This window comes from Suricata suricatta, chromosome 1 (assembly GCF_006229205.1).
Source record: "Suricata suricatta isolate VVHF042 chromosome 1, meerkat_22Aug2017_6uvM2_HiC, whole genome shotgun sequence".
Classification (NCBI taxonomy): Eukaryota; Metazoa; Chordata; class Mammalia; order Carnivora; family Herpestidae; genus Suricata; species Suricata suricatta.
The window spans coordinates 74,700,161-74,717,245 of NC_043700.1; the positions used below are offsets into that span (position 1 = coordinate 74,700,161).

At 39.8% G+C, this 17,085-nt stretch overlaps 1 protein-coding gene across 1 annotated transcript in view; it reads right to left on the reverse strand.

Annotated features, from left to right (window-relative positions):
• Positions 1 to 17,085, reverse strand: part of ARHGAP10 (Rho GTPase activating protein 10) — a 235,057-nt gene that overhangs the window by 135,440 nt on the left and 82,532 nt on the right. Inside the window, exon 13 of the mRNA XM_029950836.1 lies at positions 14,854 to 14,919. Coding sequence (XP_029806696.1) covers positions 14,854 to 14,919 — 66 coding nt within the window. The remainder of the gene's footprint in view (positions 1 to 14,853; positions 14,920 to 17,085) is intronic.

Below are 17,085 nucleotides of genomic sequence, written 5' to 3' on the forward strand. Positions count from 1 at the left end.
AACCCGAGTCTATTCCACTCCACAAAACACCTGCACAGAACCAACACCAGTCACCACTCAGAGGCCCTGGCAGGTGGGCTGGAGAAGCAAAAGAGAAAATAAGATGCTCTCGGACACTAAAAGAAATACAAAAGGAAACTAAAGCCAAAAAGGGTGGCTAAATTCAGTTAAACAACAGAGGTGGAGGCAAAGGCTAAAGTGGCCGCAACTGGCAAATAAATGTATTGAGTAAGAAGAAAACAAGAAGTGTTATTTAGATTAAAGGAAGCGGAAGAGAGAAGACAGGTAATCAACACACACACACACACACACACACACACACACACACACACACAATGAAGAACAGAAGGAAAGGAAGGAGAATGGAAATAAATGAGAAGATAACAGGCTAGAAATTATATAACATTTAAATTCCTATTAATTTCATAAAAATTGTGTACTTATATTTTAAGCACTGAGGTAAAAATGTGAATACAGGATAAAATTTAAAAGAGAATTAAAATAAAAAGAGAGAGCAACTTGGGAGAGAGCAGTAATGTCTCTTCTTTCCTTTCTGGCATCAGGAGCAGAATCCATACCTGATAACTTAGGACTCTTAATACGTTGCCTGATCCTAGGCACACGGTATACATTTAACCAATGAATCAGACAAATTAATGGATAAACTGAATAAATGATTCATAAATTGATGATTGATTAGTAAAAGGATATAGAAAGAAAATAAAAAGAGACAGAAAAGGTTATTTGTTAGCAGAAAAGACAGACATAACATTATAAAGGAATAAGACTCAAAATGAACCTTAAAGACTTTTTGATGGTGACAGGCACAAAATTATTTAAAAGAATTCTCCAGGTATATGATTCTACAGAAATCAATGACTATATGCTATGAGTGTATAAACTAATATTCAGTCAGTTCTCATCTAGTAGCCAGTAGAGTGCTTGGCATAGAATGAGATCACTGATCAATATTTGTGGCAGGACTGAATAATTTATTTGCACTTTTGTGTGTCCACAACTGGGGTGGAAGGTCATTAATGGTCAGGTTCATATTCACAGGATTGACATCAAAAGTCATCAGTAATAAGGCCTACACACACATACACACATGCACACACACATGCACAAACACGTGCACACACATGCACACACACGTGCACACACGCGCACATGCATAAATACAAATATACGTTTACATATCCCACCAGCACTACAAAGACAAATCCTCATTTGAGCTATATAATGAACACACAATTTTATGCATAAAAATCGATCATAATTGTAAATGTTTTAGAATTATGTATTTACATACAATTATAAATATTAACTAATCTGGAGTCTTGAAAATAAAAGGAAGAAAGCACTATAAGTAAAATGATTAAGGAAAGCTTGTGAGAAAATAACCCAGCAACAAAATGAAATTAAATGAAATGACTCCAAAAATAGCAATGAGGAGGCCCATGAATATTGCTTCAGGTCATGGGTAAATTACAAAAATTTGATAATTGGTCCTTTATGTATATTTCTAACTAATCCCCAATAAACATTCTATTTACATGTCTGTGTAAATATAACAAACACTTTCCACACTATCCACTGCACTGAGTTACACAAAAATAAACACGTTCATACACAAAGACTCCCTTCCAAGATACTGGATGATTCATAGTTTTCTAAGGTTCTGACAAAAACATACATTTATATTAAATTATTTTTAAGTATAAGCAGACAGAACCAAGCATCATTTGCTCTATTCCATCAAAGGGACATAACACTCAATACCATAAATTAAGGTACTATATTTAAAAAATTTAAGAACTTCGGAAGAAGAATGTATTGTCTTTAATACTTACTGTGAATTATATTAAATACTACAAAAAATAGAGTAAGAAATAATTTTTAAGCCTTGAAACAGAAGATTAACTACAGCTGATAGTAACATTTAACCTTTCTAGATCTCGGTCCCCTCACTTAACAAAATAAAACAGTAGGGGTGCCTAGGTGGCTCAGTCAATTAAGCATTTGACTCTTGATTTCAGCTCAGGTCATGATCTCATGGTCTGTGAGATCAAGCACCACATCAGGCTCCGTGCCGATGGCATGGAGCCTGCTTGGGATTCTCTCCTAGCTCTCTGCTCTTCCCCCACTTTTGTACTCTCTTACTCTACCTCTCTCTCTCAAAATAAATAAAAAAAGTTTTTAAAAAAGCATGTCCAGGAAACACATATTTCTTGTGTTTGTAAGATTTAAATTATTACGAGTTAAGGTTACTCATATCCTGGAAACTTCCAACACCACCATCTCCTGGTTGTACAACTTGGCCAAGTTACTCAATCTGTGTCCCAGCTTATTTACCTGAAAAATGAGATTAATGAAGGCATAGGATTGTCATGGAAATTAAAGGAGACAGTGTATGTAAAGCATATGCATGAGCTAAACATACCAAGCACTGTGACAGGCTTTAGTTGAGCGTAAGATTCAAAATTAGTACCAAAACAGCTAGGTACACTACATACACAAGTTGCCCTAAGTCTACAACTGAATTTAAAAATAAAGCATATGTTGAAAAGAGTGGCAAAATTTATTCAATATGACTGGCTCATGGAAAACACGAAATTTCTGTTTGCTGATAAAATTTGGAATTTCTCCCCTGGATGATGATTATTAAGCAGCAGATAGAAAACATTACTGACGGCTACTATCTGTCAGGAACCACTCTGCACTTTTCCTTCCTATGAAGTCTTGCTTTCACTTTCATGTTGGCTTCTACATGTTCTTTTTAAGATAAACTCACTTCTGTACCAGAATGAATAGCCTCCCCACCAGCAGGCACTTTGGGGACAGGTCTCATGATTTCATTCACGTGATCTTCCCACACCCAACCAACTACAGCCCGAGCTCAGAAATGCAACAGCTTGGCACATGAGAGCAGAAGTGCCCGCTGAGGCTGGCTGTCACATTCACGGTCATTACTGCATCCTGTCCCAGCAGAAGTGAAAAGTACAGATGAAGTACAAGGCAAATACCCAATTCCAGGTCTAAACCAGTATTTTTTGTGAAGAAGTTCTCATTCCAGGACTTTTCAGATACATCTACGGTTGACTCTCAAACTCATTCTTTCATGCCAAGTCACAAATACAAAGGGTATTTGGTTTACTAGCTGCTACCTTGGTATTAGGGTCAGAAAGACTGTATATTCCCAGCATTCCATGTGGCTGGCCTCATTTTGAGTTCCTATCCCACATGAGAGGAAAGCATTTTTGCTTCAGACCAGACAACCCCTACATTTGCTGCTATTTCTGATATAAACTTAAGCAAGCCAGTGGGCAGGGTGACTCCAGCAGGGCTAGTGAGAAACTACAGACTAACAGGAAGTTTCCTCTTCCATTAGTAACACTTGGGGCCCCAAACTCTCCCAAGGTCTGATGTCTTCATGTCCCATACCTAACAGATCCAGCTACCACTCATTCAATGTGCCCTTCAGTCTTTCCTTTCAGTGTAAACCTTGGGGGAAAGGAGTATGTTCCTTTTCCCACGTTCTGGGCCTCCTGGCAGAATTCAGCTCCCCTATTACCACTAAGAGGAGCTGTCAACCAACTCTTCCTCTCACCTACACCGCCATGGGATATTTCTGACTCTGACTATGGAGACCAGGATCCGAATCCCAGCTCTGCCACTCTATAGTTGTGTGAACTGTGGCAGGTTTAATGCTGAACTTGTTCCATGCCTCAGATCTCTCATAAACAAGATAGATTTCAACCACCTACTGAGTTTTATAGGAATTGTGTGAGCTAGAACACATGAAATACTCAGAAAAAATAAAATGCCATTTGTTATTAGGATTTTAAATACTGTCAGATGCAGACTCCACAGGGACATTACATCTTCCACAAAGAGACTTTCCAAGATATTGCCCAGATTCTCAGCAAAGGGGATAAATTACTTTCTTGGCCTGATGGTGCCCCCTCAGAGGTCCATGATGGAGCCAGGATGGAAAGAAGAAGGTGTAACTTTAGAAAGGCTTCATCTCAAGTCTGGATGAGCACTTCAGAGACTGATATTTAAGTCTTCCCTCCCAGCTTCCCTTTCATACCGTCTGTTTCACATGTCCTCTCTTCTTTACGTATCTATCTGTATTATATTGTTCATCTCCAGCATCCTCTGAAAATCAACCTATAGTGCCCATCCCCTCATGGTCACTGACATTGAGAGCACCAGCATTAGAAACTCAGCCTTGGGCTGGAGCTGTAGTCTGATGCTTTCTAGCTGAGACTTATACAAGTCAAATCAGGTCTCTTGGCTTCAGGTGCTGATGGAAAATGGAAAATATCATGCTCTCATAGGGTTCTTGTGAGAAGTACAACCTGTACGGCCTGGCTATTCTCCAGCTTCTTGCTTCCCAGCCCTAAACACATGGTTATTTCTTGGTCCTCCTCTTGCCTGAACTTTCTAGAGCAGTTGACACAGGTATGACTTCCTCCTCTTTGAAATCACCCCTCTTTTGAATTCCTTTACACCACACTCTCTTGGGTTCTCCTCTGATCCTATAACTGTGCTATGTCTCCTTAACTATTATTTTTCCTTATATTCTCTAAAGGCAAAGATCCCCAAAGATTCTGCCCTTTGCCCCATTGTCTTCTTCCCTCACCATCCACCTGGCATGACTTTTTGACACTCAAAACTTGACCTCTCAGGGTGCCCGGGTGGCTCAGTTGGTTAACTGTCTATTTTCTGATTTCACCTCAGGTCATGCTCTCACAGTTTGTGAGATCAAGCCCATCAAGCTCCATGCTGGGTGCAGAACCTACTTAAGATTCTCTCCCTCTCTCTGTCTCTCTCTCCACCCCTTCCCTGTTCATGCTCTCTCAGAGGAGAGGAGAGGAGAGGGGAGGGGAGGGGAGGGGAGAGGAGAGAGGAGGGAAAAAAAAAAAAGACTTCACCTAAAAATGATGCCCACCATCTTTTCTGTTGCCTTCATTTTATTTCTGACAGAAATGTCATAGGAAAGGCACCTTGAATTCACAGAATCAAAAACCAATCTAGGGGCACCTGGGTGGCTCGGTTGGTTAAGCATCCAACTTCTGCTCAGGTCAGATCTCATGATTTGAGAGTTCCAGCCCCATATCAGGCTCTGTGCTGACAGGCAGCTCAGAGCCTGGAGCCTGTCTTCAGATTCTATGTCTCCCTCTCTGTCTGTCCCCTGCTCATGCTGTCTCTCTCTCTCTAAAATAAAATTTTAAAAAACATTTTAAAAAATCTATATCCCCCCCCAAACTTACTGCTCCTCCTGCATTCTCTGTCTTGGCTAAAGATGTCTTCATCTACCTTGGCTGGGAAGCTTATGGTTTTTACCTTCACTTTTCCCTACCTTCTATTTCAGTACATCATCAGACTGTTTTTCTGTCAAGTCTCTCAATCTCTCCATCCCTTCTTTCCATTGTCAGTGCCCTGGTTTAAACCTCCATCAGCTTTTATCTGGATTATTTCTAAAATCCAACCAGCCATCCTGCCCGCCATCTTCCCATCCTGCCCAACGCCCATTAAAAGATCTCAACACACCCCTGCTCAAATCTGTCAACATCTCACCTCTGCCGATAGCACTGAGGCAAACATGCAGCACAGCGCCTGGATCTACCACACTCTGGCCTTGACTGCTCACAAAGCATCTTGTCACATCCTAGCCATCCACCCCCTCTGCCAGCAACACCCCAGGGCGGGTGAACACCATCTGTTCCAGTATCTCACTCTGGAGCAAAGAACAGGTTTGCATGCAGCCTTGGAAAATAGAGATAGTGTCTCCATCTAGAACAAAAGGCAGGCATGCTTGTCAGCCATAATAAAAGAGTCAAGTTTCCTAAGTTCAGAGTTCTTTCTCTTATAATATGACCCACTGTGTAGGCAGGTGTCACCTGACCCTCTCTGCAGTGCCCTTAGGAATCTAGGATCAGGGACTAACACAAAATTTATATTCTGGCTACTGAGAGTAATAAACTGTCCTTCATCTCTGACCCAGGCATCTTGGGTCTTCTACTGGAGTCCATGGAACTATGCAAAATAACTTGTTCACATGGAAGCATGAAATCAGAGGCCTTCACTGCCTTAATCTAGACTGAAGCTAATCTTTAAGAAAAAGGAACCATATCTCCACCATTTTTTCCTCCAACATCTTTCCTGTAGGAAACACCCAGAAAGAATTGACTGAAGCCCATCTAACATGTACATGGCCAGGAATACGTAAGTATTAAATAAGCTGGAATGGGTGAGACAGCTCAATAAAAGGACATTTTATTTTCAAACTCACTCATATAGCTCAAGCTTACGTAGACACAAAGTTTTACTTAACAGAAAACAGAAAGAGACTCAAAGGCAAAGTTGGCTGTCGCTTTTTGCCACTCTTTTTCTTCCCTTCTCCAGAGATCAGAACGTCAGGAAAGGTCTAAGGGTCTCGCTGCTGCTATCGGTCTGTCCACCTCAGAACAGCTGCGGCATCAGGAAATAAACCAATTCGAGGCAACTCTGGGCAGCCTCTTTTTTGGGGGGGGGGAGGGGTTCAGGATTGGGGGGAAGCTTGAGGTAATCCAAAAGCCACGGTCTTCTTCCTGAGCATCCTTCCTTTCTTCACCACTCCCCGGCTGTGTTCTGGCTCCAGTGTCCACAAGATCCTGAGGAACAGAAGACTGAAACTCCAAAGCAGTTACTTGTGCTGCATGTTGCAAGTGCCACATGAAACGGCTAAAGTGAACTCAAGTGATTTACTTTCCTATGTAAATTACTATTAAAAAAAAAAAACTAAACAAAGTTTCTCAGTGCTCCCAGAGCCTTGAATCAATAACAGAACTACTTAATTATGATTGGCCTCAATTAACAGATGGATCTCTAAATAAGTGACTCACATTTACTGAACACTCAATAGGTGCCAAGGTCCCAACCACTCTCTTTCCGTCCTCACAAGCCCGCAAAGGAGTTGCCGCCATTATCCCATGTGACACATGATCAAATCAGGTCACAGGGTGTCAAGTAACTAACGTGCTATGGTTACAGAGCTAATAACTGGTGAAAGAGATTCCAATTAAGACTGACCTCTGGGCTCACACCCTTCACCGCTACGCTAAAAGTGTCGACAGAGCCTTGCAATAAAAACGCCATGGACCTCATCAGAATCTGAACCGCACGCACAAAACCTAGCATGCCTACTCTCTAGCAGGATAGTTTAACCATTTTTCCCGATTAACTCTTGTCAACCACTCATTTAGAAATTAATAGCTTTGGAAGCTTATTTCTAAATTTGTTCTTAAAACAAATAAGGCTACTAATGAAGAAAATGAATAATCCTGACTCGCCTGAATTTAGGATTTCAGTTTTGCATTTGCATTTCTGCAGACACCACAAGACTCTCTAATTCCCTCCCACATAAGACTGTCCTCTTGTTATCCACCCACTCCTATCTCACACCCATTATGATTAAAAAAGAGACAGTGAGCGAGAAATTCAAGTTTACTTGCTGTAAATTATCTGGAGACAGCTGTTCTTTATTTTCTCCGTTTTGCATGTAATTTGCCCTTGGCGACTTAGATTAACGTGCAGTCATGGTAAAATATGTTGCAAGTTCACCCTGGGCATCTTCCTTCCTCCATACACTATACTGAAACTATACAGTATCACCTTCTACCAGGCCCATCTTGAGGTGCTTAGGAAGTGGGAAAATCCTCAAGCCAACTTCAAAAATTTTTCCAAAACCCTAAAACTTTGCTTTTCAAAGAAAGAGAATCTCACTTTCACAAATGACAAATCAAAGACTGACAACATCTTAGACGTGCCTTCCTACTTCTATTCCTTGAATTCACAGTTTGCTATAGTGCTCACCGGGATAAATGACAGCTTGCCTAGACCGACATTTTAATGCCGTTCTCTAGAAATTAAAGTGAATATTCAAATTATTCACATATGGAAGATTTTTAAAGAGAAACTTCCTAAACAAAAGTGGCATACAAATTTCGTTTCAAATCATGATGACTACTTTAAAAATAGCATCCAGAAGAAGTTTTTAGGCTAGAGTCTTATTTGTTTTTGTATATTTTACAGTGCATGCGTCAGCAAAACCAGATGTCACGCAGTTCCAGAAAAAATCAGTGTACTGGTCATGCGAGCTGGCCACTTTATAGTAACAGAAGCACTTTACTTAAGGAAATCATGGAATTACTCTTCTGAAACCATAAAATTCTTCAACAGGTAACATGATGTGTCTAGGTCTAAACTATTACTTATAATTCAGAAAGATGCCAACATAAATTTACAAAGGACAGAAATCCAATCCTACATATGTTACTTGAAAGTACTAATGCCAACCACATATAGAAGAAGAAATCCTTCCAATAATTTTACCAAATGCTGGAACACATAATTTCCCCCAATGCGGCTTGTAGTCAAATCTCTGAATACACAATTGCTTATTGAGTTCAATGTATGAAAGACACAGGCTATACTGAGAAATGAGAAGAGGCAAGCAAAGGGTAAATAAGAAATTTTCTTTGCTCCAAGGAAATTGTAAAGTTCCAGAAACAAAATAAAAATATAATTAACAATATCAGAGGGACGCCTGGGTGGCTCAGTTGGTTAAGCAGCCAACTCTTGATTTTGCCTCAGGTGATGATCTCACAGTTGCTGAGTTCAAGCCCCACATCGGGCTCTATGCTCACAGTGCAGAGTCTGCTTCGTATCCTCTGTTTCCCTCCCTCACTTGAGCATGTGCTCTCCCGCTCTCTCCCTCTCAAAAATAAATAAATGTTAAAAATGTTTTAAACAGTATCAGATAATACAACTGCCAAATGAGGATTCCTTTTCACAAGGAAAGCACTTCAAGGGAAGGATGGAAAGGGAAATTGAAAAAATATATTTAATGAATATTCTACCACATAAAAAACTTAGCTCTAATCCTCCCAAATGTGGGCATGGGTAGATGGTATGAATGAACTTTCTAGTCACATTCTTTTAAAGACTGAGAGTCCAAGGGGTTAAGAATCTTCCCAAACTGCCTATTTCACTGCACCATTGTGGAGTATAAACCTGACAGCTCCCATCAGCCAACGGAGACGTGCACCTTCCACAGTCATCAAACTGCCTCTCTTTCCCCAGTGTTGCCACAGACTCCTAGGTCCCAGCTGCATCATGTTCTTTCAAATATCCATACTTCAACCTTTTCCTCTGACAAAATCCTTCCTGAAACCCCACACTCACCTATCTAGTCAATTTCTCCTCATCCTTCAGAAAGCAGCTTATGTGGTATGTCCTCAAGGAAGCACTGAGTCAACGGTGATTCAGAGACCCAGGAGGGGCAAAGGAGAAGAATGAGCCCATCGTATTCTCCATCCTAAGAGCCACAGACACATGGTGGCTGCATGGTTTTCAGCCCAGACAATGGAGGAGATGTTGTATAAAACTGTTTTTGAGAAGAATCGGGTGCTTCCCACAAAGGAACAAACTCCTACGGGGCACTAGGCTAGGGCACTAATGGGGCATCATCTGAAACAGCAGGTAGAGGGGCTGGCAGCGAAACATGGGATGAGTGAGCAGAAGGTGTCGTGAATACTTCAAAATCTGCCTCAGATCCACCTACCAACTACGTGAAATCCCAAATGCCCTTGACTTTGACACACTGAGACTTGGCCACTATGAGCCATTTTGTTATTTCTTCTCTCAACTCCTCTTTTTGGGATGGAGGCCTTCCCGACATCTGCTGTGTTCACTCTCATGATCCCAAAAGCCACGTGGATCCATGACCCGGGGCCCTCATAAACTCTCTCAGAAAACCATCATGGCTTCTACCCTCTGAAACCAAGAGAGAATATTTGTATCTCCACTTGATTGTTCTTATTGGAACTCACATTGTCTACAGCAGAGGCTTAGCCACCAGTGATCTGATTCAACAGAATTGACTGAACCCAGGAATCTGCATTTTCAAGAAGTACCCCTGGTGATCCTGACACATGTCAGTAAGTCTGCCATGGACCCGTATGTTTTCCTTGGTGTCCTTTGCTTTCCAAACTAAAATCTGAAGGTGAAATTCCTTATAGGACTCTGATCCTCTACGTATGACCAACTGCTAAATGTGACTACTACTCCATCTGCTAAGTTACTTGGATGCATCAATGTTATCTGACCCCAAGGCCCAAATCGACTATCCTGAATCAGCTACCTTGCCTACCAAATCCTCCAGCCTAGGCTGAATTCTGGGGCTCCTGTGCACAAAGTCATCCCACACATGGCTACCAATACTAATTTTCATATTTATCTTTCTAAGCCTCCTACTTTGCCATCCACCACCCTCTAGTACTTAACCCAGCTCCTTCACAATCAAATGCAAATACCCCAATTAAATGCTAGTGCTTAAACGCAAGTACCTGCTTTGATGTTATTTCTTCATGCTTCCTTTCTTTTTTTTAAGTTTAAGTTAGTTAACATACAGTGTAATATTGGTATCAGGAGTAGAATTTAGTGATTCATCACCTACATATAACCCAGTGCTCATCCCAACAAGTGCCTCTTTAATGCACATCACCAATTTAGCCCAACCTCTCCCACCACCATCCTTCCCTCTAGCAAACCTCAATGTGTTCTCTATATTTAAGAGTTTCTATGATTTGCCTCCCTCTCTTTTTATCTTATTTTTCCTTCCCTTCCCGCATATTCATCTGTTTTGTTTCTTAAATTACTCATACGAGTGAAATCATATGACATTTGTCTTTCTTGCCTTATTTCGCTTAGCATAATACATGCTACTTCCATCCACATTGTTGCAATTGGCAAGATTTCACTCTTTTTGATCACTGGGTAATATTTCATTGTATGTATAAACCTCATCTCCTTTATCATTTGTCAGTCAATAGACATTTGAGCTCTTTCTATAATTTGGCCATTGGTGAGAGCATTGCTGTAAACATCAGGACGCATACGCCCCTTTGAATAGGCATTTTTGTATCCTTTGGATAAATACCTATCAGTGGAATTGCTAGGTAGTAGGGAAGCTCTATTTTTAACTTTTTGAGGAACTTCCATGCTGTTTATCAGAGTAGCTGAACCCATACGCATTCCCACCAACAGTTTCATGCTTCCTTTCCAATCAAATTGGGTTTGTTTCTGTAATACTCTGTCTCTATATCTTTGCAAAGATGTCTCTAAATTCCAAAGTATACCTTCCTATCCTTTAAATCTAAGGAAGCCTATCCCTAACCACAGTCCTCCACTCTATAACATCAAGTACACTGCATTCTATCAGAATGCATTCAAATTCTCTTAATCCTTGCAAACTTGTAACACTTTTATCACCTGGTATATTTACATTACAAATCTCTATGTTTACCATTAATGTATCCAGCATTATATGTAAGAATCTTTAATATGGGTCTCAAAAGACTAGAACAAAGCCATGTACACCCTGTGACTGCTCAATAAATAGTGTTTAGCTGGCTGCCTTCATATTAGAACTATGATTTAATGGTGGTAAGTCATCTGTTACTGAGGGAAGGAAAAGAATATTATGCTATTTTCTTCAGAACTTCTTTCCTCTGTTTGTTTAGGTTTATGCTCGGTTATTTTTAAAAAGAAGTTACAAGAAAAGCTCCCCACATAGAAGGATACTATAAACATAAAGATAACAATTGTGCAACCTATTTCTCTCATTCACAAGCAACCATGCCTTTAGGACAGTGGTTCCCAAACTTTGCTACATAGTAGAACCACCTGTGGAACATTCTTTAAAAACCCACTTCCCAGGGGTACCGGGATAGCACAGTGGGTTAAGCATCGACTCCTGATCTCGGCTCAGGTCATGACCTCATAGTTCGTGAGTTCGAGCCCGCAACGGGCACTGTGCTGATGACACAGAGCCTGCTTGGGATTCTGTCTCTCCTCCCTCTACCCTCCCTAAGCTTGTGTACCCTCCCTCTCTTTCTCAAAAAAGTAAACTAAATTTTTTTAAAAATCCACTTCCCAGTTCATACCCAACAGCCATAGTCAAACTGACTAGGGGGGTGGGGGTGGAGGGAGATCCGGGTCATAGTCTTTAAAGATCCCAGATGAGGGGTGCCTGGGTGGCTCAGTCAGTTAAGTCCAGCTTTAGCTCAGGTCATGATCTCATGGTTCATGGGTTCAAGCCCTGCATCGTGCTCGGTGCTGACAGCTCAGAGCCTGGAGCCCGTCTTCAGATTCTGTGTCTCCCTCTCTCTCTGACTCTCCTCTTCTCATGCTGCCTCTCTCTCTTAAAAATAAACAAAACATTAAAAAAATAAAAATACCAGATGATTCCAATGTACAGCATATTTGGGAATAATAGCTTTAGGACATTATATGTATGTATGTACATAAGCAATAATTTCCCAGCAGTCCTCAGTTGACCTGAGTCAATTAAGAGCCAGTTCATATCATTTACAAATATTTGGTAAGGGTTGAAAGATCAGTTGATCTGACTCCCAGATACCCTCTCACTTCATGAGCAAATAACTCTGTGGAAATGACAAGTATGATTTGTTAACTGACGCTGATATTGTAGTGAAATGGGATTAGTTCTCATCTCAAAAGTAGAGTAACTGCTTGAATAGTCCCACTCAGGTCAAGATGTCACATCCTGATGAAAAAACAAGTAAGGCAACCATGCCTGTAGCAGAAGGAAATCACTAGTCATGCTAGCTGATTTGGGTGAAATCATTAACAGCAATATTCGTCAAAGGGACTAACAAATTTAGGATAAAAGCCTCAGGGACTCTACAACGTATCTCATCATTTTTAATAATATCATCTGACCACGGATTCTTTGAACACTATTATCAGTCTATTATTTCACTAAAAGCAAAGGCTTCATTCAGGAATGGAAAATGGTTAAGAACAAAAGATTTGAAAAAGAAAAACACAAGACACATGGGAGACTCAGTCAGTTAAGCATCCAACATGGGCTCAGGTCATGATCTGATGGTTTGGTAGTTTGAGCCCCACATCAGGCTCTGTGCTGACAGCTCAGAGCCTGGAGCCTGCTTCAGAGCCTCTCTCTCTGCCCCTGCCCCACTTGGCGCTTGCTTGCTCACTCTCTCCCTCTCTCTCTCTCTCAAAAAATAAACATTAAAAAAAAGAAAAACATATGCTTTTATTTTGTTATTTTTAAATGAGAAAATTTTAAGTGAAATTGTGTAGACTCATTCTTGTTAAAAACAACCAATAATTATAAATTATATATTTACAATAAAAGTATATTCAATACATGCAGATACTAGTATACATATAGTACATATATTCCATTCAATATATAGAACGGTCCATAAAACTAAATGTACCAATCAGAAAGCATTCTACATAGATTTTAATCTGTTTAGGCAGAAGCAAGTATGTATAAAACATATCCTTTGGAGGAAGAACATAACTTATCAAAATAATAAGCACACAAGTGATACAATTAAGGTGCTTCACTTCTGGAGCTCAGAAGAAACAAACATGAATAACAAAGTGAGACATGAAAAATCACAGTATTTTTTCTAAATTTTAGAAATTTGTGAAACACTAGGAAAATGAAGAAATGTATCAATCAGCTCAACTTCAGGGCAGGCTGAAATGAAGAAAAATTTGTCACAGCTCAAACTGCCACCATAAGAGAACGCATGAGAAAAGGCTTTCTGTGGCTCAGGTTTTTATTATTGACAGGCAAGTCATCAAATCATAAAAGGCTGGCACTTCTCTGGCATCCGACACTCTTATTTCCCACGTGGCAGGCCTGGCTCCATGATAAAGACCTTGTTTTGACAGAAACCATGAACACAATGCTTTGTCCACAACGTCATCCAGTCATCCACAGTGGGACCGGGATATTCAATACATGGGAGTGAATGAAATGTCTACTTATCCATACTTCACTAGCAAAGAGAACCTCCACCTCCAGAAAGAGCCCGTTTTGTAATGTTCAATATTTCCTTTCTCCAAAGTCTGCTACACTGGTTGCAAAGTGGAAGTGCCCTGTTGTTTTGTTGGGTTTTTCTTGTTCTTAAGGATTATACAGAAAAAACTTTCAGTGGGGGGAGTGATTAGCTTTCCTTAAATTTAAAATAGAAACAACCCAAAGATTTATCAGCAGGTGAATGAATAAAGAATTCTAGTATATCCATGTAATGAAGTCCTGCCTCGCAGTAAAAAGAAAGGAGCTAGGGATACACCCAACAAGGTGAATCTCAAAAGCATTCTGCTTCTTAAAGAAGCCAGACTCAAAAGACTACATACTGTATGATTCCCTTTATATGAAATGTTTTTTAAAAAAGGAAGAAGAAACTAAAGTGAAAGAAAGCAGTTCAGTGGTTGACAAGGAGGGAGTGTGGACTGACCGCAAAGGGACATAAAGGAACAGGGGGAAGAAAGCCAGGAATCTTCTGTGATTGTGATGGCAGTTACGCAACAGTACACAGTTGTCAAAACTCACCAATTTCTACAGTTAAAGTTGGAGAATTTTACTGTGTGTAGAAGATACCTCGATGAAGCTGACTTTTTTAAAGAGAGGCCAACAAGACAATGAACAATGAAAATATCCTAATGGTGAGCAAAAAAGGATTCAGATTGGCTGTCCCACACTGCAGATTCTTCAGATGATTCTCATTTCAGCAGTGACTTCAAGTCCCAGCACCGGGGAGAAATAGAAACATAAAGAGGAAGGAAACTCCCATGCTGTCGTAGTGAAGACAGAGCTCAGTCTCTGGCACGCAGAGTGTACATTTTGTGCTGACATATTCCATTCTACAACACTCAACCGTGCAACACGCATGGTAAATACACTTAGATTTTACATACCTATAGCCTTTCATGAATAAAACGATTCAATCATGTTACCTCGTGTTTCAACTGCACTGATGCATTTTCTGAGAATTGTGAATCCCATCTTATCCAACTGTGCACCTAAAAGAAATAATGTTAAAATATTAAGGGCACAATGAATTATTGATGTTTCTCTCTTTACAAAAACAGAAAAAATTACTTAAATTTATTTCACTATTAAAAGAAAGCTAAAGGCCATGTATTCCCATGCATTATAATGTAAATGAGAATTTTATATATTTAGAGAAGTACTTATTGGAATAGGACATTTATTACCAATAATTTATAATTCTAATATAAAATAATTTTTATACTAATAAATATAACTTATTTTAAACAGTAGAAAAGAAAGTGATACAAATCTTTGGGAATATCTATCTAAAAACAAGAAAGATTCATTATGCCAAAATTCCAACAATAGCTCAGAATTATTTTTTTTTAGTTATGCATATGAGTGAGGTAAATTACTTGACAATTAGAGAAATAACACAAATCTTTTTATTATTGTTATTTTTAATGTTTTTATTTAATTGATTCTTGAAAGAGAAAGAGACAGAGGGCAAGGGGGAGAGGTACAGAGAGACACAGAATCCAAAGCAGACTCTAGGCTCTGAGTTGTCAGCACAGAGCCCAACACAGAGTTCAAAGTCACGAACTGCAGGACCATGACCTGAGCTGAAGTCAGACACTTAACCAACTGAGCCACTCAGGTGCCCCACACAAACCTTTTTTTTTCTTTTTTTTAACTACAGATAAATTTTTTAAAACACTTCTTAAAAGTATTATTGGGGGGGGGCTTAAAAATTTCACATTTCATACCATGCTCTAATGTTTAAGGTTTTATTATTTTCATAATGAATTTAAAACAGATGATTCACATAGCAGAAAAGATTATTTTTTTAATTTCCTATTTTTTTCCTAATATAAGTGCTTGCCTGTGATTAGGCTGGCACATTTGAGCAGAGTAATAAAAGATGATTCTTGTTTCAAAAATGAAATCAGGGAAATGAATACTTGAGTCTGTATTTGAACTAGGAACAGTTATATTAACATGTGTCTCTCAGAGAGGACAGCAGGAACAATCCATGAATATAAACTGTACAGGTTTAATGCTAAGCTTAAGAGAAGTGTAATGAGGAAAATCAGGCAGTGACTTACTGCTTAGGGATCTACAATTCACATCTTATAAATGTTTAGCAAAACTATTTTTCAGAAGAAGTGGTAGGTTTTTATTTCTCTTTAAAAAGTAACAGAAAGGAAGGTCAGAAGGAGAAAAGGAGTGGAGAGAGGAAAGAGGAAGAGGAGAAAGACAGAAGGGAAGGGAGGAGGAGGAAAGAGGGACAGGTAAAGATTAAGAAGGTGCCTCAAGGGGCAGTTGAGCATCTGGCCCTTGATTTTGGCTCAAGAGTCACGATCCCAGGGTCATGAAATCAAGCCCCATGTCCAGCTCAGCACTGGATGTGGGGCCTGCTTAAGATTCTTTCTCTCCCTCTCTCTCTCTCTCTGACCCTCTCCCCTAGTGCTCTCTAAAATAAAAATAAAATAAAAATTTTAATTTAAAAAGAAAAGGTGCTTCACGGAGGTTTACAACTGGCAATTTTCAATGCCCAGGTGAGAGAGGTCTTTTTTCAAGCACTGCCTTGAATGATATACACACATCATGATAATTTTGAAATCATGTGTTAAAGAACATAAAGTTTCCAAACTGTATACATGTGACTAATGTAGCCTTAATTCACCCAAAGATATCAAAAGTAAGCTAATAAAGAATCCAACAACTCTGCTCACATTTTTGTTTTATCTCAGAAAAAATAAAGATTACAGGACTAGGCAGTGCTCCCATGTTCCCAGAGTGCATACGATGCATGTGAAGATCATTGTCCTAAAATACCTGAGTATGTTTGACTGTTATTTTCTTTGTTGTTTACTTATTTTTGAGAGAGAGAGAGAGAGAGAGAGAGAGAGAGAGAGAGAGAGAGAGAGAGGGAGGGAGGGAGGGAGAGAGGAAGGAGGAAAGGGAAAGGGGGAGGGAGAGGGAAATAGGGAGAGAACACAGGCAAGCAGAGGAGGGGTAGAGAAGGAAAGAGAGAGAGAATCCCAACGAGGCTCCACACTCAGTGCAGAGCCTGGCACAGAACTTGATCTCACAAACCATGAGATTATGACTTGAACTGAAATCTAGAGTCAGACACTTGAATGAATGAGCCACCTAGGTGCCCCAATTGTTATTTTTTAAGGTGCGATACT